At 41.4% G+C, this 20,957-nt stretch overlaps 1 protein-coding gene across 1 annotated transcript in view; it reads right to left on the bottom strand.

Annotated features, from left to right (window-relative positions):
- Positions 1-4,734: 4,734 nt before the first annotated feature.
- LOC126400245 (double C2-like domain-containing protein beta) overlaps positions 4,735-20,957 on the bottom strand; it is a 33,898-nt gene continuing 17,675 nt past the window's right edge. The window contains exons 7-8 of the mRNA XM_050060807.1: positions 14,603-14,776; positions 4,735-4,938 (exon numbers count right to left, since the gene is read on the bottom strand). Of these exons, the coding sequence (XP_049916764.1) occupies positions 4,735-4,938; positions 14,603-14,776 (378 nt within the window). The remainder of the gene's footprint in view (positions 4,939-14,602; positions 14,777-20,957) is intronic.

The following is a 20,957-nucleotide window of genomic DNA, read 5'->3' on the forward strand; positions in this document are numbered from 1 at the left end:
TCAGTTCATGCATACACCAGAAATCTTTATGTTCACTCAGGGGTAAGTGTCAGTTATAGAGAGAGTCAATAGAATTTCCCTGACATGTCAATCTCACTTAGTGATTTCTTCACTGATGGATGGTCCAGAAAAAAGTATTTACTTAAAGGCAGGGTGGAAATAGCTAACTCTTTTCATTTCTTTTTTTTGTACTCAACAAAATAGAATAAAGAAAGTGCTTGTACTTTTTTGAGTCAGTAAAAATCACTGATTTTATTTAATTTTTATTTTGAATATTTTTGCAGTCGCAGCTGGGCCAGGCTTCGCAATTTGTGAGCAATGTAACAGTGCAACTTGATATATAAATATATCTATTTCTATTAATATTTCATTACTATACAGAGATGTGCAGTTTGATTTTTAGGATGTCTGCAGTTCAGAACATGAACTAAAATATTACATTTTTAAAAACGATTTTCACAAAATGTCATTTTCACAAATTCTATAAAAGAAAAAAAACTTTATTTAAATTTTTATAAATGAAATGCAACTATGCACAAACTACTTAGCACTCTAAAATTTCGAAAGCCTTATGTACTTTTGGAATAAGTACATTTTAGTTGTCTGAACGGCTGAATCTTTTCTTGTTATTGCACTTGTTAAGCAAGAAAGGAATAAAAAAAATGTAATAAAATAAATACATTAAAATAAACAAAAAATAAAAAACAATAAACTTGTATTATCCTGAATCAATCACTGGTTTGATGTGCTATCCGGCGGGTAACCTAGGTGACCCAAATCAAACACACCCTAACAGGTGCATGCTGGGTGTGGCTAACATGCTAAATGCTAACAAGCTCACGTGCAGGAAACTTCAGCGGTTACTTCACCGTTAACTGAAGTTTTACCTTCAGTGAGGTGTGTGCTGTTCTGACGAGTGTGTCTACTGGGACAGAGAGACTGAGTGGACTGGTTATACTGGGACAGAGAGGCTGAGTGGACTGGTTATACTGGGATACAAAGGCTGAGTGGACTGACAGGACCAGAGAAGTTGAACCTGGAGCAGACTGGGGACTTTTGGGATGCGCGAGACTCACAGACTCATGTTCAGACAGGTGAGTAAACAAGTCCACACTCACTGTACAGGTGATTGAACAACAGGTGATTGTATTTCACTTTGTGCAGAAACGGTGCAGCCCGTTGTGTGTTAATATCCTGTGTGTGTTTGTGGCTGTAGCTGCTGTGGAGTTTGATGTCTGTGTTGGCTGCTTTGGTGATGCCAACTTTTAACTAGGAACAGCAATACACGTGAACTTTGTAATATTTACTTTTCTTATTAAAAAAATAAATAATAAAATGCCAATATTAAATCTAAGTTTAAGTAGTCATTTTATATCTACATATTAAATCTAAATCTGAAATCTTAGTCTAAATGTTAATTTTTACATTTAAATGTAGCAATGTTTGCACACTAGCCAAATATTTAGTTTCAATCTAGATTTAACGTCTAGATTTAATATTTAAGATTCATATGTACATTGAATATTTGGATTTACATTAAGATTTGAATTTAATACTTGGATTAAACACTGATATTGCGTTTAATATATATTTTTAACACAAAGTAAATAAATATGACGAAGTTCACAAATATTGCTGTAAATCTGGTTTAAAAAGATTTTTTAAAAATTACATGATTTTTTTTTTTTTCTTTAATTTTTTGCTAACTGTGGTGAAATGTTGCCTTTATTTCAGTGTGTGCCACTTCGCAGTTTGGGCCCCATAGTTTAATTTGCTGTTGATTCTATAAGAAGTGAAAGGCTATTTGATTTTTGTGGCTAAATATTGACTGTTGCACCCGCCGACATGTGTATCTCTCTATTTTAAATGTGGTTCATTTTTGTGTGTTGTTGTTTAATTGTTTGAGATGTGTCCTCTTCTGTGGTCAAATCCAGTAAGGAAGGCAGTTGTTGTGTACTTGATGATCAGTGACATTTCCCCAGAGTAACTTACATTTTAACTGAACTACTTTTTACTTTGATTTCAGTAGCCTTCATTTTTACATGTCAGTTTACTTTTATCTGAGTAAAATCTCTTTAAAGTAACAGTACTTGTACTTAGGTGAAATACTCTAGTGCACTTGCCATCCCTGCTTAAAGGAATAGTTGGGCATTTTAGGAAATATGATTATTTGCTTTATTGTCTCAAGTCAGATCTGTAAGGTAAATATAAAGATACAGTGAGAAGCCTGCTAGCTTTAGCTTAGCACAAAGACTGGAAAAGGAGGGAAACAGCCAGCCTGGCTGGGTAGGACTGACACAGGAAAGGTTCGCACTTTTTAGCCAGCTTAGGATCACTACATGTCAGCATGTCTCAACATAAGCCTAAGAGCACCTCTAAAGCTAACGGCGCCAAAATGAAAAAAGTCGCGACACATAACCCTACATGTAGAAACACAACTTGGAATTTCTATACTCTGATATAATGTCTGTATTAGTGATGTTAACAAGTGTTGGCAGGTGGATTTTGTTACATTTGAACTAGGACTGACCTGAATGCTTCGAAGCTTCAAAGCTTCGATTGTTGCCATGTTAATCAATGTCAAAATCACAGTATTTGGATGCTCTTGATACCTATGTACATATACGTGTAACAAAGTCAATTATAAAGCAGCAATAACACAGTAAAACATCTATTATAACCTGACATGTTTGGCTTCAGAGTCAATATGTGGAACGTTTGAGACTCAATTACTCCTACGTTCACTTCCGTGAGTCCCTCCTATATGTCTCCTGCCATTACCTCTCCCCTTTTTGCTGTTGTACTCTTTGGGAAAAGTAGGCGACATTGTGGTCGTAGAAATTTCCATGTTTTAGCCTTTCTGTTGAACTACATAAACTACATCTGTAAGTTTACCTACAGGCTTAAACTCATTGTGAAGCATGTTAACCAATGCTTCTGTCTGTTAATGTGTGTAGGGGGCACAGGTCACAGGTCACACATTTGATGAATGACATGTGCTGCGTTCACAGACCTGCAAAAATCTCGGTATTTAGAGAGTGGACACAGAATGATAACACACAATTAGGAGAAAAAGAAAGAAGAGAAACGGAACGTTTGCTAAGTGCCAGATAAGTGTCTGTTACAACTTTAAAACTGTAAGTAACGGCATAGTCGTCTTGCTCAAGTATTTTTCTAGCTATTATGGCTAATTTGCGACCTGCATTCTAACACAGCCGCTAATAATGATGCTATTTTGCATTGAATGATGTTCTCATCTCTCATTACCCCCCATCAAAGCTTCGATCAGTTGCTGATACCTCTCACTGAAGCTTCAATGCCCAAAAACTGGTATTCAGGCCGGCCCTACTTTAGACACAGCCAGGTTAGCTGCTCCCCTTTGTTTCCAGTCTTTGAGCTAAGCTAAGCTAAACTACCTGCTGGCTGTAGCTTCATATTTACTGTGCAGATATGACAGTTGTAACCATCTTCTCATCTATATCTCAGTAGGAAAGCACACAAGTGTATTTCCCAAAATGACAAACTATTCCCATGTAGGTTTAATGTATTATTTGTGAAAAACAACCATATGTGAACGAGAGCGCTGAACGCCAGAACAGCACAGATTGAATAAGCTCAGCATTCCTTCACGAGGTGTCATTAAATTCTGAGGATATTTTTAAGCCAGCTGGAAGGAGCATGGTGAAATCTCTATTCACATTTGCTTTCCACCCACCACCCACAGCTCGGAGAGCGTATGTTCCCACACGCTCTCAGACACAACAAAGCATCTGGGAAAAACGCTCCCGCCAAAGGGCAAAGATGCGAGCACGCATCCAAAGTAAAACAAGGTGCATGATGTATTACTGTGGACGTGTGAGGGATGTATGCGTAGGTTTGGTGGATTTATAGATGGAGGGAGAGTTTAAGGCATGACGGGGAAAGAGAAAGGAGATTGGTGTGTGGTGAAGTGAGGCGAGGGTGGTGGCATGCTTGGATTTATGTGTGTGTGTGTGTGTGTGTGTGTGTGAGATGGGAGGTTGTTTAGTGTTTTACTCATTCCAGAAATAACCTGAAAGCCAGAGCCAACACTCAGGAGAACACCCAGTGAAGAAGAGGGGGATTTTACACCTCATTTGTCCAGTTTGTGTCAGGGAGCATCATTCAACCCAGGGACCTCCCTGCCCTCTCTGTCACACACACACACACACATAAACACACAGTGACACACACAGTATTGCTTTTCTTTCATCAGTGAGTAATGAAACTCCAAAAGACCTTCATGACACCAACAATAGAACTCTCTTCTCTGTGATACAGTACGCCCATAACACTTGATCACGTCACTGCCTTTCAGTTTTGAAGGCTGTCAATTCGCACACACAGACACACACATACACGCACACACACTGTTACTATTATCTTGGTGAGTGAGTGATATATTACACAGTGGCTTCCACTTGTGTGAAAGCTGCCCTCATTTGTCACCATTACCCTGTGCGGGGTTAACCGGAGCCATCTATCACTCATGAGTGGCGACAAAAGTTGATTCATGAGGTCAGTGTGAGCCAACGGCCAGTTAAGACCAAACAAGGGTAATAAGGTGCAGAGGCAGCTCAGCGCTGGATAGGTCATGTGGAAATTGTTCTCAAATGTCAATCCGTCAGTCTAAGTGTTCATTATTTAATCACTCAGCTTACTCCGTTTGATTTAGCAAATACACAGTGGCATTCGGTTACACCTTTGGTGCCATCCTTACGTTTTAACGTAGGGGTCTGAGAAGCCGTTGACGTCCATGGCTGCCAGGTGGGCGCAACGTTTGACGCCCACGCACAGCCCGCCACGAGCCCTCTCCTTGGCCTCGCCCTTCACATCGCCATCCATGGCTGGAGGGAGGTACTGCAAGCAGAGCAGCAAACGGCCTCTCTCCTCGAGACTTCTCTGCTGCTCAGTCTCCCACTGAAGACAGAAAGAGGGAGAAATATATATATATATATCAGAAATAGAGATAAAAGGGTTTAAACATTTCATATCACAGTTATAGTGACCCATATTTTGACAGTTATTATTATTATCACAGTATTTTAAAAATGTGCTGATACACATGCTGAAATCATCTCAAGTTTTATGCTGAAAACCAAAAATAAGATTAGCAGCACTGTGCATTTTTTGTTTGCATTAACAGTAAAGATATTCAATATCTGTCTTTAGAGGCAGCACAGCAGTGCAGTGGTTAGCATTGTGGCCTCACAGCAAGAGGGTTCTTGGTTTGAACCTGTGTACTCAGGCTTCCTCCCACAGTGCAAAGACATGCAGGTTAATTGGTGACTCTAAATTGACTGTAGGTGTGAATGTGAGTGTGAATGGTTGTCTGTCTCTATGTGTCAGCCCTGTGATAGTCTGGCGACCTGTCCAGGGTGTACCCCGCTTCTAGCCCAATGTCAGCTGGGATAGGCTTGAGCCCCCCAACAGGATAAGCGGTTACGGAAAATGAATGAATGAATGAAAATGAATAGCCTGTCTTTGAAATGCTTGATCGAATGTACTGTAGATAAGGACAATGGACCAGTAGCATCACTAGGTTTTCCTGCTACACGCCCACTCTGTAAACAAGGGAATAGCAAAATAAAACTGCGTTGCATGCTGCACCTTTTCACCTGCGCCTGGGAGACTATTGTTGACTTTGATTGATGCTGGACAGTTATTCAAAGCGTGGTAATCCGACACGTTTTAATGGTAATTATCTGGGCCAGATGTAAGCCTGTAGGGGATAAGTGTTTGGTGGTGTGCATGTGTGTATCTGTCAGTCTGCAGCTAATCTCACAAACTACTGGGCCTATCAGCTTCATATTCTGTGTGCACATGTGTGACTGTATGCCCAGGGACCCGTTGTGGCTGCAGTGATTCACAGTTGTTGAAAACCTGTTTTATTGATTGTTTTATACCATCACTGACTGCTGACTTCTCTTAACCAGCACATTCTTCCTTTTGAATATGACTAAAATGAACGTGAGATTCTCCATCCGGTTGCATATTTTAATATCGTACAATAAGCAAACGAACATGGTATGATAACTGTCAGTTTCCATATCACAGTATGCCTTTGAACTGGTATACGGCTGCAACCCTAGGCACGATAAGAGATTAAATAATCCCCAGCTTTGTTATCTTCGCTGCCATCTTAGCTGAAAAGGAGCTAGGAAGGACAGTTCCTCCAGATGCAGCTGGTCCATGTTGCGGCTGCGATGACTGCAACCCCATCTGCCCTAGAGCATCAAACAACACCCGCGGCGTTTCAGAGGTAGAGTGTTTGCCTGCCTGATTTTGTAGACTTGCGGATTTTGTTAAATTGGTCATTTTTCCTTGATTGTCGTGCTTCTATTAAAAGTAAGTTAGCAGGATATGCAGCTCACTTGTTTCTTTTTTTGGCAGTTTTAATTGTTTATTGTTATTAATGTTGACCTTGTTGTCCTGTATCCTGCAAACAAAGGTAATACTGTTATAAGTCTAGTTATGAATGACATGGATTAAGGATTTGTAGCTGTAATTTGTAATTTCACATGCAGGGCCTGTTAGCAGGACAGCTCGCTCTGCTCTGTAGCGTGCTGCAGCTCTGTCATAAATAGATGAGGCATGTATTTTTATCAGCTCATGAACTCTTTCGAAACATGCTGTGGTGGGTCTGCTGGAATTACATGAATTGTCTAGAGAGGCCATGATCTGCTTGGGCGGCCATGTAGCAGCCAAAACACGGCCACCTGGCGGAGATCTGCACTCTGAGTGTACTCTCACAGTTCATATTTGAGACAGTAACACATTATTAACTGGCAGGATTTTACTGGTTTATCGTGAGACTGGTAACTGTCTCATCCCTAATCAGACAAAAAACGGTGTGTGAGCTGCATTTGTAGCTGCTAGATTAATGACTTAAGGTTCAGAGTTAAAAGGAGGCCTCATATATTGAACATAATGAGTCCTGTGCCATGACCCGCTGTATTCAAGTTGTTCTTTAGAGCTGTAATCGATATTCTTATATCACCACTGGGTGAAATGACTGTAATGTAAAAGGGGTCGCTTGGGGTAATGAGCTGTCAGAGAATTATCACCTGACTTTGCAGTTTCCCTCAGCTCGTCAGAGTTTTATTAGTGACTTACAGCCCACACCTTTACAGATGTGGTTCAGTCTCACTGTTCCCATCAGAGTCGTCTTGCAGCTTGTCGCTGTCCCACTCCCAAAAAAACTCATGTCTCTTCTCAATCTCAGAAGAATGACTCCTGTTCCTGCATTCGTTCATATTAGAGCTGCATGTTTATATACAAAAAAAAATGACCTATTGTTATTATGATTACCATCCAGCCCACTCCCGTTAAATTTTTCCCTGTCCCGTCCTAGTTATGTGAGGAATAGTCAAACTGGTTCCCATTGGCGGGAATCCCACAGAAATCCCTTGACCCACAGGATTCTCCCTACTAAAGGGTCAGATATTTCCCTCAGGAGTTGGTCAAGAGCGAAACCCAGCTAAAGGAGGCCAAGTCAAACATGACTTCAAATGAATGCAAATGCTCTGTGTTTGTTAGATGTGTAAATAAGCCACAGCTGTTTGAACACATGCTCGAAATATCAACTTAATAAGGTGACAACGTGTCAGTCGTGTGTTTACCAAGGCCAACAAATCAATTGATGCAGGTTGAAAGCTGCAGTGAAAACAAACCACAGCGGTACAGTGCAGATCTTCCTGCATCAGCACGGCAGAAATCAAAGCAAGCTTATGTAACCTTCGCTGAACAGCGGCCACTATTGCTACAGGTGACAGGATAAATGCTAGACCACAGTGTAACAGTAGCGGAGGTCTGTGGGGGCCTGGAACATGATTCCTGCTGTTACCCACCGTTTCTACCACACTCAGTCAGACTGAATCCATCTGTTACTGCCAAATTCTATACCCAAAGCAAATTACAGACTCAAGGTTATATTTTGTTCGTTTGTTAAGGCTGTAGCTGCAAAACCCCTGAGTGCACTGAACTGAGCATGCTCTTAGAAATAAAGGTGCTATCTAGAACCATACAGGGTTCCTTTACTCTGTCAGTGGTGCAGTGGTTGGGAACCGAAACCCAGTTCCAAATTAGAAGAAAATATAAAATGCAGATACCAACCATGGCAGACCAAGTAAAATGAATTGATTAAGGGGACTCCAGATACATCTACATTTAAAAATATCATTTGAAACATAGGTAAACAATATATATTTAAGGATGAGGATCTTTCAACACCCATGAGTTCAATAATCATTGAAGATATCTTTCTTCTAAAAAAGGTTCTTTGGGTGAAAAGGGTTTTTAATGGAACCTCTTAGTCTTACAGGTGAACCCTTGAAGAACCGTTCCTTTAACAAGACTAGTATATGGCAGTATGAAACGCTAGAGGGCTTTTAATTTGTAACAGAAGTGGCCGGCAGTCACCCAGTCACAGACTTCTGTTCACCTTGACTTTTTCTTATGATGTGCTCACACCAAACGTGATGCCAATTTGAATGCTGGAATATTTTGTATTGACCCGCTTCATATGCGCGAAGAGCTTGCGTCATATGTGTGTGAAATAGCTGAATTGATGAATGAATTTCCGCTGGTCCGTCTTCTGTGTCAAACATCCCCGGAGGTTCTCAATGCTGATTGGCTTTCGCGGCGTGAATTGGTCACTGAAGTTAAGATTTTTCAACTCTGATGTGAAGTCGCGCTACTTGCTTAATTCGCACCGCTTAATTCGCGTATTTCATGTCATTCGCGTCACATCCATCGCAACACCCGGCGGGAATTTGTGTCTAATGGCATCTTTAGATTGGAGGAATACAGTAATACAAGACTGTCAACGTGTCAGCGCCTATTTCAAAAGAGCAATGGCCAACACTCACATCATCAGTCACTCTGACCAGTGGTGTAACTTCATCACTCAGTCACTCACGGGCAGACTTTTGCGTTTAAAGACCCTTTACTGTTGGTAAACAGTGTGATGTTTTTTGGTGGGCGGGGCTTAGCTGGAGGCAAAACACTTCAGCCAGGGTTAGCTAGCAAGTTGTATTGGATTGTCTTAGACAATGAAGGAAGATGATGTGAGTGGTGCATTCAGAAATATTCTACACTCATTTTGAGTGTTTGAGCAAACTCTGGCACAAACTGGACCATTCGTAAATTCATAACGCTCTCGTTTTAGTGTCAGACTGAATTTACAATTGCACCATGTCAGGTCACTCACTCTCCAGGACCGCGAGTGTTACTTGAAAAAGTAAACACTGACCAATGTGACCAGACTGGCCGACCTGTATGCTCTCACTCAGTGGATGGATGATGTCACAGGAAGCTTTGTGGTTGATTACTATGTCAATCTTACAAAGGAGGACGATACTTGAACTGTTTCCTCCAGTTCGTCTTGCTATTGAAACCAACGTTAGCTAATGCACTAAAAAGCAATATTCCTTTTAATACCTCCCGTATTTCTGATTAGGTGGACATGATAACCCTTCATACACATAACATTTTTCATCCCTACAACAGTAAATCATTTTCCCTAACCTGATATGGTGTGCGCTGCATTTTTGATGATCGCCTCCGTCCAGTCCTTTTCGTCTCATTTAAACCTAGTTGACTTGCTTTTGTTGACGGGCAGTGGCAGCTGGTATGCGATAAATTTTCGATCCATGACTTCTTCTATTCTGGCTCCCAATAACACAACAAGACAACATTTTAAGACTCATGTAGCCTACAGCCCTGTAATGGCGGGTGGTGTTTTGCCTCCCGCTAATAAAATGACGTCATTGTGACGTCGGCCCTGAAAGGGTCTATAGGCCTGGCCTCAGAAGCAAATGGTTCTGGTCAGAAACTCAGCCTTTCAGGAAGAACCCTTTTGCGATCCTTGTTTCTAAGAGTGCAGGGCGAGTTTTATCGTTTATGACTTCAACTTTTTATTTGTGGGACGAGAAATGCGTCGTTTCTTTTGTCAAAAGTTGCACAGCTTTAAAATGTACTGTGTCCTTTGCTTTGATGTAGTTCATTGCTCTTCCTTTTCTCAGAAGCAAACACACCTAAAGAGCTCAGTGACTTTGATCTAACATTTGAGTTTATCTCTCCCAGCTGAGAGACAAACTCAACCATCACTATCGCTGAGAACAAGTAATAAACAGGAGTGCAGTCGCTCCGATGGCAAAGAGCTGTCTCGGACGGACTGAAGCACTGGCCTTAAAGACATACTAGTCCACTTTGTCGCTCCTGGCTGGAGTATTTTCCACGGACAACATCAAACTGTTTGACAACAAGCGTAACAACAGAGTAGATGTAAAGTGACAGATGAAAGAAAGTGAGGAAGCAATAACAGAGGGTGAAGACGATGTTTTCACAGCACCGTGACTCACCCTCACGGCCAACAGCACCAATACATGTATGTTATTTATAGGAAAGACGAGCTATTTGTCATCACTCCAGGTGCATCTTTTTCAAGTCATCTCTTATGTTTCACCACAGAAAATGGAAAAAAGGCTCTGTTTTATTGCCTGTAATGTAATTTTCATGTAAAATGGGCTCCATCTCTAAATGCCTCTCCTCTCTTTTATCTCTCTCCATCTCTCATTAAGTCTTATCTTCAGGCGAGAGGTGGACACAGCCAGGACGATCAATATGCCACACGCCCCACACTTCCCCATGCTCCTCCCTCCCTTTCTCTAATTGTCTCAACAGCTTGCCCCCTTCCTTTTTAACCTAAATCTCTCTCTCTCTCTTTTTTCCTCTGGTCGCCATGTCTCTATTTTTCCCCGGGATTCATCATTACTGCCAACAGCCAGTTCGCCATCTGCCATGACTGAGCAGGAGACTCGCAATTAGTGGGGATAATTTGCACCAGGTATCTGGTAATAGAACAGCTCAGACCTTCACAGATCGATAGAGAGCAACTCATTAGGGAGGTGAAAATAAACAGGCATCAGTGTGGAGCCAGCCACACACAGCTACAAACACGCACGGTGACAGACGAATGGGAAAGAGATGAATTTGTGGGTGGGTTTGCAAGGCGAGAGAACTGGCAGGATGATCGCATTCAACAACCTTGAATGTGGTGAGAAACACAGAGGCAGCTGTTTTTTCTCCAGTTATCCTAATGAAGTAAAGGACTGTCCCGGCCCTTTGGTTTGACCCCTTCTTTAATTTACCCAACATGTGATGAGAGGCTCTGAAATCATCTGTGTTTGAAAGCAACTGAGACATTAAGAACTTCTAACAGCTCTTAGATTGGCTTGGTAAAGGGCCAGACGAGTGTGTCTGCAAGTTTCCCTTCCTTTAATAGGCATAATTTTTGGAATGTGCAAAAGAAAAATACAGCATTCCTCCTTTTTACAAATTAAAGGTTGAATTAACAGGCAATAAAAGCCAGCCTTCACTCAGTTCAGGATACTCTGGGTTTTGCTGCCACAGCTGTATTCCCCCTGGTATGACCAGTAGCCTACAGTGGCTAATGTTAAGGAAATTCAATATATTCGACAGCCGGTCAGTTGCCCTCGTCACCCTCCAGCCAAAATGCATTCTTTCACTCAGCAGGTGATTTGTTATTTTTAACAAAAGGGACAGACTCCCACCCTCCATCTAATGTCCAACTTGCACTATGATTCAGTGATTCATTTCTGTATAATATATTCCATTTTCTGTGCCCTCGGTTTGGATTTGAGTGGGTATGTTTGCTGAAAAGACGCTCTGTGCTCTGTCTTGTAACGACGCCTCACAGTGCTGCTTTAAATAATCGCCACGGTCTAGGAACATATGATGAGACATCCTGGTTTTGAACTGCTCACTGGAAGAATGAGCATGAACATACAAGTCTGTTCATTCCTGATTAAGAGCTGTGTTTGCCGTCTGCTTGTCTCTTTGTAGAACACGCCATGTGAAAATACTTCCCTGTGACTCATTTATGTCTAAGACATTTATGTCTCATGCCTCGTTTCTCCTGTGTGTGTACCCCATCCACCTGAGTCACAATGCTTATCGTAATGCACAGATGTGATTGACTGAATAGCATAACTTGAGGTGATTTAATGTAGGTATTGGTCTGTGAGTGTCCTGGTTGCTACACCAGTGATACAGTGGTGTGCTGGTTAAAGCACAAACAGCCCATTGAAATTCAATAATTGTCACTGATTTATCGGTTATAGGACCGTGTCCGCATAGGACGGTGTCTGGGTCTGGACCCAGGGGATGGAGAAGGATGGTAGGGTAACAAGGGGGATGCATTTTGGTCATTTTTGTAACAAGGGGGATGGTGTCCCCCCTCAAATTGCCTACTGCCAGCACATTGTAGGTTAGTGCTGGGCGAGAAAATCAAGTATCACAATATTTTTGACCAAATATCTTGATATCAATATAACGACGACATTGTAGGGTTGAATATTGGTGCTTTAACGAAATATTTCCACAATGACATATCTGATAAACAATCATCAGTAATGTAGATATGGTAGATAGTGGGCAAAGGCAAATAATAGGACAGAAAATTACTGCTTCACTGTAATTCAGCCTTGAAAACCAGATATTACGATATCCAAAATCTAAGACGATACCTAGGCACATATCACGATATCGATATAATATCAATATCTTGCCCAGCCCTACCGTAGATGGATACTGCTGTCTACGAGACAATGCTGCTGACATACTGAGTCAGTTCACAACTTTATGACTCATCTCTACTTGTGTTACTGTTTCATTATCACTTCTTGTCAGCAGAAGTCACAGTACTCTCACTTTAACGTAAACTGTAGTTTTAGATATTTGCATGTGTTCCCATTTTCGTAACAAGCAACTGTTTTCATCCCTTTCCATGTGAAACAAAAATCCAACTCAATTATTCAGTCTAACGACAGATTGATTTGAAATGTACTGTACCTAATTAGTTCACAACAATGAACAATGCTGGCTTAATGGATTACATGACTCAAGTGAGGCTGCTAATTGATTTTCATGTCTTAACAGAGATTAATGTGAACAAATAGGTGTCTGGAAGAGCAGAAACATACAAATGGTAGCTGTGATGTCAAGTAGAAGAACAATTTGTGGTGCATACTTAACTTTAATGTCAGTTATGTTTACCTGCCAGTCTTGGTGAGTGAATGTGATTACTTTCATCTTCAGTTAACCTGCGAAGTATTTGTTTGGATTATGTGATTTGCTGTTTAGTTTGTGATAGAGCTAAGCAGCAAAACCTCAAGCTAGAACCAGTGAATGTTTGGTATTTCGGCCCCATTTTACTGATTATCAATTATTAAAACTATTACTTATAATCTTTGCTTATTATTATCTCTGTCAGGTATAAGCCTGGAGGGTATGATGCGTTTGGTCTTGTGTGTGTGTATGTGAGTGTGTGTAACCATCTGTCTGCAGCTAATCTCCCAAACTACCGGACCCATCAGCCTAATATTTTGTGTGCACGTTTATGCTCAGCGACCTCTTGTGGTTGCAGTGATTTATAATCTTAAAAAGAAACCTATTATATTGACTGTTTTTTCATCATTGACTGCTGACTCCTCACTCTTCTTAACCAGCTTGTAGGGACCACAAGTTTTCCAGAAATTGCTTCGACTACAAACAACAAGCTTTATAGTCTTTCCAGGCCACATTTTTGTCTTCATCGTGGCTCAAAAACTGACATCCATAGAAAAGTTCAGTCTTTTTTTTAACCGGAGCATCTAAGGATTAATTTCATATCCAATATGTTGTGATCCACTAAAGTTTGCTGCGTTACGAGATGAATTAGTCCATGTTTTTGTTATCTTAGCTGTTATCTTGACTGTAAACGAGTCGGGTGGGACAATCCCACTGGACTATTTCTTTCAGCACTTGTTAGATATAAACTAGTCCTGTCAAAAGTTGTCCAAAAGTTTGGCCTGCAGACAGACTTTAAATGGCCCTTGACTTGTCTTCCAAAATATACTATATGATTAACACGATATTGGCTAATCAAGCAAGATCACTTTGCATTTTTTCATTCACCTCACGACAGCAGGACAATCACACAGTTTGTAGACATGCACCAAGTAGGAACTACACCAGTGGAACTAATGTGTTTTCGTAGACAAATGGCAAAACAATCAAAGGAGCAGTCACCTAACACCAGATATTTCCTGTGAGGTAGCGGACATGTCCACAGCAAAGACGAGTAAAATCAAGAGGGACAGACGCCGCTTTCAGGAGCCGTGGAAAGTTGAATACTTCTTCACTTATAGATAAAACAGTTGCTCTTGTGTCATTTGTACGTGATTTTTTTTTTTTTCAATAAGTGATGAAGCAGCTGGCCCCTGGGTGTTTTCACATTATCTATTCTGGCCCCGGTTCAAAAAAGTTTGGACATGCCTGTAAAACTTTGTGCTCTGAGGCCATAAAATAAATCTAAAAGCAACTGTGATATACTGACAGGTTTATTCTCATACTTTAAGGATATTGCTTGCAGTCATATGACCCTTGTGGTCTCATACTGGGTGAACAGCAGGTGAACAAAACTCAGTGTATTCCTGTAAGACAGGATGAAAGATGGACTGTAAGGACAGACAGACAGATGGAGGGTCATGCTGACTGAAACAAGAGGAGTCGTGTTCACCTCTCTCAGGTAGCAGGAGATTCCTCTCAGGGCTGTGCTCATCGCAGTCGGAGAAGGCAGCTGGAGGCAAAAAGAAGAGACAGAGATAAATAATAAAGGAACATGACTGACAGAAACGCCGTACGAGCAGGTTATAGAAGCATAGGATGAACATAAAGCAATAGGCGCATCGAGCTGAGGGCGAAGCCACTTTGAAAATTACAGGCCTGGTTTGCAGGATGACAGAAGGGCTTTAGCGTTTGATCGCAGAGTGGCCACCGGCCCCAGAGGGCCAATCTAATACCAGCAGCCCTTTCCAACTCATGAAGAACAAAAACGCAGTGCCCTCCTGTCTCTTCTCACGCGCATGCCCCCTGCTCGCCACCACTTTTATTTTTTAATCCATTTGTTTCTCATCTCTCTCACTTGCTCTCTCTATTGACGCTGCACCCCCCCCATCCTCTCGCTCTTTCTCCTCTGCCTTTATTCTCCCAATCTCTGTGTACCCTTTTCCCACACGTGACCCGTCTGACATTTAGCCCGCACAAAAAGCTGTTTGTGAGCTAAAAGAATAGATGTCATACTCTGTGCTCTGTTTACCCAATACTTGTTATTCTCAGTAAGCCCAGCTGATGTTGGCTTAAACACACAATATGTAATGCTGCTAGGAGTCTCGATCAAAACACCAAGCAATGCCGTCATTGCAGTCAGTTTCTCCCAATTAGGATTCCTTCAGTGTTCAGAAGGGTTTTTCTACAGGCCGAATTATCTGCAAAGGTCTCTTCTTCCCCAAAACAAACTGACCAGGGGTCTCATTTATAAAACAATGCGTAGGATCCTCACTAAAAATGTACGTATGTTCGCATGTGCCAAAAAATATTCGACAATTTCTACAATCAGGCTTCCGCCTTACATCTGCGTCACCAATTTCCTGTCTCCATAACGTTCATAAGCATGGGACAAAGTTTCTCCCATCAAGTCTGTTTTTATACATCACAACTTCTGCGTGAGAAGTGGCGTACGCCTCTTTCAGGCCTTGTTTTGTGCATACGCCATGTCTATAAATGAGACCCCAGGAGATTAAAACTGGTAAAAACACAGAATAAATCAGTGTTTCTCTGACACTGTTCGGCATAAGGCAGACAGGCCGCTAGCCTAGCACCTGCTAATGTTTGCTCGGCTTTTTTCTCTGATAACTTAAGATCCAGATGTTCTGGAGTTTTTTACCGGGAGCAGAATTATCTGCAAAGTCCTCCTAGTCTCAAAAAACGAATGGACACAGTGGTTTAAACTGGTAAAAACACTGAACAAAGTAGTTTCACAGTGAAAATCTGTGTTTCTCCAATGTTGTTTCTCTCCTATGAGCTGCTGTTAATGTTTGCTCAGTTTGTTTCTCTGATAACTTAAGATCCAGATGTCTGATGACTCAAATCCTGTGGTTAAAAAATATAGCTAAAAACTGAGATGTAAAAAGTGTAACATAAAAATGTGGCCTAGAACTGGATAAAAAGTAAATTTATGACAGCCTCAGGCAGACAACCACAACCGTGCTACATGCACAAAGGAGATATGACGCCACTGACAAGCAACAGTGACCAAATGGCACAATCTGTGTCCGTGATCTAAATGACAGATTTCTCTGGGTTTAACATTGCTGGAAATGAGATAATGTTGAGTACACCACCTGGCAAAATACATAACAATGCTGTGGTCGTTTTTAGATTTTTTAATGCGTAAAACTTACATATTTTGTCTTTGAAGCAAAATATACTATATGGTCAAAAGTATGTGGACAGCATTGTCCTTTGAGTAGATTTTGGTCTATTTTTCTTGGTTTGGTCTTTTAATTCCTTCAGTGAAGGGAAATCGTTATGCTACAAATCACAATGACAGTTAGTCAGCAGTGTGCTTTCGACCGTTCGTGGAAGGCCCTTTCCTTTTTCAACATGGTAATGTCCCTGTGAACAAAGTCAGAAGGGCACTTGGAGAGCGCAGACCTCCACTTAGATTAATAAACCAATTTTCTATGATATGCAAATCTGTAACCTCGACCAGTCTGGATATATTTCTAGAATGATTAGGATTATGTCAAACTAGTGCTCCGTAAGGACTGCTCTCTGTATGAAGTTTAATTGGCTACATGTGTAGGCAGCCCCACGTGATTACTGGTACCTGTTAATGTGCACTGTGATATGGATTCTTTTATTTCTTCCCTGGGTTTTGACCTTTGAATCCTCCCACTTCACATAGTTCGAGTTGACTGATTTATCTGGCATCGTGACATGAAACAGTGGTTTCTCAGTTAAAATAAAAATACAACCAATGAGTGCCACAGGAGGACTTTACATTAGCCACAGGAACCAATGAGTAGAAATAAAAACAATGGCAACCGCTATAGACAAGATAGACAATACCATTGAGGTTTCTCTAAATTGATACATTGACATACTTCTCAATATCTCCTGAAATCGTAGTTTCTTTTACTTCTCTAAGCTCCGCTCTCAAAATTCTGGCAAAAGAAGTAGGTTGGCATGGCTACACATCAGGGTTAACTTAAAATGACGTTAGATTCAGGCAGATACATTGGTGTCTAGTGATTGTCTAGAGAAAATTGATTCCCCCTCCCTCACAGAAATCGGTAAGAGTAGACGCAGTGTCAGAGTGAAGATGGAAACGGAGTGTAACGAGTTTACAATTCTGTCTGATATCAGGCAGTTTTATTTATACAATTGGCTGTTCTGTCACTATTAAACTTTAGTATGATACGATCTACTGGATTTAAAAATGTGTGGCATTTATCCACCAAGGCCAAATGTCCTAACTCACAACATTAACGAAAGTTAACCCTTCCACTAACTTTCATAAAAACTGGGCCAGTAGTTTTTCTGTTATCCTGCTGACAAACAAACAAAACGAACCGAAAACATAACCTCCTTCTTGACAGAGGTATTTATTCTTCCAGTTTAGTGCGAAAGACCTTGACTGGACAGAGTCCTGACCTCGATATCATCCAACTCCTTTCGGATGAGTCTGAATAGTGACTGCGAGCCAGGCCTTAAGCTCCACAATAGCGGCTGACCTCGCTGTTGCTTTCTTTTGTGGCTGAATGTGAGCAAATCCCAGCAGCCAGATTTTACTATCTGGCAGAAAGTCTTCCTACAGGAGCAGACAGTACATTAATGCTCATGGTTTTGTGGTTGTGAAATGAATGTTCAACAACCACAGCTGGATGTTATGCTGGAGTGTCTGCATATTTTATTCGAGTGTCTACATATTTTCGGCCATGTAATGTAATCACATAGACTCATAAGCGTATTTCCAAAACCGTTGAACTCAGGGGCGAAAATCCCATTTCATAGTTGGGGGGGACAATAAACAGTAAAATTTTAGAGAATAATTCCAGGGGGGGACAAGGAAAAAAAGTTGTAGCCTGTCTTTTATACATCTTTTACCGCAATTTGACGCTTTAATCTTTTCTCTATCTCTCCAACAGGCAGGCATAGGACCTTTCTTAGCACTGGCTGAGTCCACCTGCACATGTCCAGATTTAAAACAAAATGATTGAAATCAAATTAACATGTACACATCGACAACAGTCAGGTGCGCCGTGCTGTCCAAAGTGCTGAGTGTGTCTGGAGCAGAGCAGGTCTCTGTCTCCCCGTGCGCAGTAGTGTGAATATTTATGCTATTAAGTAAACGGAGAAAACATGTCTCTCATTGTTTAATAGCAGCAAAACAATAAGGCTTCATTCATCAAAGACCAAAACTCGATCTCTCTCCTTCTCTCCCTCTTTTTCATCTGGCTCAGGTGTGTGGAATGGATCCTTCGTCTCTTGCTGGCTGCAGGAGCAAACCCTTTTGTTTGTTTTTTTTCGTTTTTTTACCGGCAATGAGATAAACATTTCCTGCAATTAAACTGGTGAATGGTTTATAAACAGTGTGCTGTGAGATCTGCCGCTGCGCACCTCAAAACCGTGCGTAATAATTGTGCGTAATGGCCGCTCCTCGTCAGTTAAACTGCACGTCTGTCATGTTTGTCTCACTGACAGGTGGAGAGCCTACAGATATTAACTACGAGCCGCTCCGTCGCTGTCCTCTCTGACTATCACTAAACTCTGGCTTTTGAACAATGCAGGAGAAATGTTGCAGACAGTTTATATTATCAGCCTGGGCCTGGGGCTTGTTGTAACAGTAAATGGGATGTGTTGTAACTTGTGTAAGTTAAACTGTATCTGTGTGAGTGAACATCTTACCCCGCGCAATGTGGGCAGCCGGGTCCAGCCACACGCTGCAACTCCTGCCAAGTACTAACGGCTGCTAGCCCCGCCCGTTGGAAAGAGTGTGGGATATACCACTACTAGGAATGGGAGGGGGGGACTAAATCTTTTAAGATTTAAATAGCACATTATTGCGCTTTTATAATGAGCACCGCTTACATTGGGCTTTTAATAAATACTACTGCATTGTTCAAAAATTATTAATTGTGTCTCAAATTATTCTAGGGGGGTACAGCTTTATTGAAGGGGGAGTCATGTCCCCCCTGTCCCCCCCGGGATTTCCGCCCCTGGTTGAACTATTTCTTTCACATTTTTTGTTGTATTTGTTTTAATGGACTGTTAGGGGCTGCCCCCTGAAAGTTGAAGTTGCTAATCTTCATTCTTAGACCCCTCAGTTTGCTAAAATTCTCTAGGTTGAGCGGTCATTTTTAGTTGTTTGTCAGTTACTTCAGTACGTTAGTGTACCTCTGAGGATGTTATTGCCCCTAGATATAGCTGCAGAGTGAGCACTCCTCGCTTTCATGCAGCTCTTTGGTACAGACAGCTGCGGACTCAGACCCAGGGTGAGTCTGAGTGAGATGGAGGCAGCTGCCCAGAGGAAGAGAACGTTTACCCAGTCAGACTCAGACAAAACAAACGCTAACATTGTTGGCGTAGTTAACACGCAATAGCTTGGAGGGCTAACTTGGCTTATTTACTATATAGCTTCTTTGCATATAACATCATTTCGTAGCGCTGTCGAGATGGAGGGCAGGCAGCTGTGCTCCATTGACTCTAATGTAATCGTTCCAGATTTCCCCCATTTTCAGGCTGGTTTTGTAGATTTGGAGCTAAATGTTGTGCCTGGGGCACGTCGTGTATTAATGATACTCGTTGCCTGGAGAGGTCGGAAAAAGTTTCTTCCCTGTTCCAAAACCAAAATCAAACCCTGAAAAGTGTAGGGTTAGCTAGCTAGCTACTGAAGATATAGCCTATTGAATGTATACACATGCTGCTTTTGCTTTTTAATGATTTTAACAGTGAAAAAAAGATGTCATCACAAAGGGGCGGGGCTTAGCGAAAGGTCAAATATAATGTGATATTACAACTTCTCCGTGTTTTTAGCCATGACCCAGACTTCATATTAATGGCGTTTCAGGTAAAAATAGTCGCTAAAGTTAGCATATATTAACATTACCTAGTAATATTAGCCTGAAAGGGGTGCATCCATATACAGAGTTAAAAGGCAGTTATACTCAACTACATTTACTCCCCCAGCTAAAAACAAGACAGCAGTCGTTTCAGTCATGGACCCAAACACACAAAATAGTTATAGTCCTGTAGACTCTTGTATGCTTTTATCAGTGTGGCGTTTGCACCGTTAGGAGCTCTGGAGGACGAAGTAATTTGTTATGACACTCAAAGGGATGAGTAGTCTAATATTGGTATTGAACAGCAACATCTGACTCGACTGACATAATTCAGAGTCGGGTACAGCCAACTCTACAGTTTGCTGTTCTGAATTTACTTTTGTCTTTAGTGTTATTGCCATTTGTAAGTATAAAGCATAATGTTTGGCTGTAAAACGCCTGCCTCGGTATATTTCTCTCTGACAACGCTCATAAACACATTTCAAGGATCCTTGCTGTAAATATTTATGATTCTGTGTTTATGTCGCAGGAAAACCTGCCTATTATTTTCTGTTTACTCTCAATTATCAATATCAGCATAAGTCAGTGTTTTGTCCAGCAGCTTCTGGGACACATTTGTTTGGCTCTAACGATGCTACAGAGATTGTACAGACACATTTGTTGTTTTGTATGTTTGAGACCCAGGTGTGCGGTCGTCATCGCTGTACTAAATATCGATATTTTAACGTCTCCTTGTTAGCCCGTAAACAATTTCCTGCCTCCCCTCTTTTTCTCATTTCCACCTTTCCCCCGTTTCCTATGTTAAAAGATGAGGTTGTGAGTCACACAGGGGACCCTAATATATTGAATTTTACTGTACCCTCAAGTCATTCATCTCTGTCTTAAACTCTCATTTCCCTCTTTCCTTTCTTTTAGTCTGTCTTTCCTATCCTGCCTTTTATATTCCTTCTGCCCCCCCCCCCCCCCCCC

The sequence above is a fragment of the Epinephelus moara genome, chromosome 13, assembly GCF_006386435.1.
Source record: "Epinephelus moara isolate mb chromosome 13, YSFRI_EMoa_1.0, whole genome shotgun sequence".
In the NCBI taxonomy this organism is placed as follows: Eukaryota; Metazoa; Chordata; class Actinopteri; order Perciformes; family Serranidae; genus Epinephelus; species Epinephelus moara.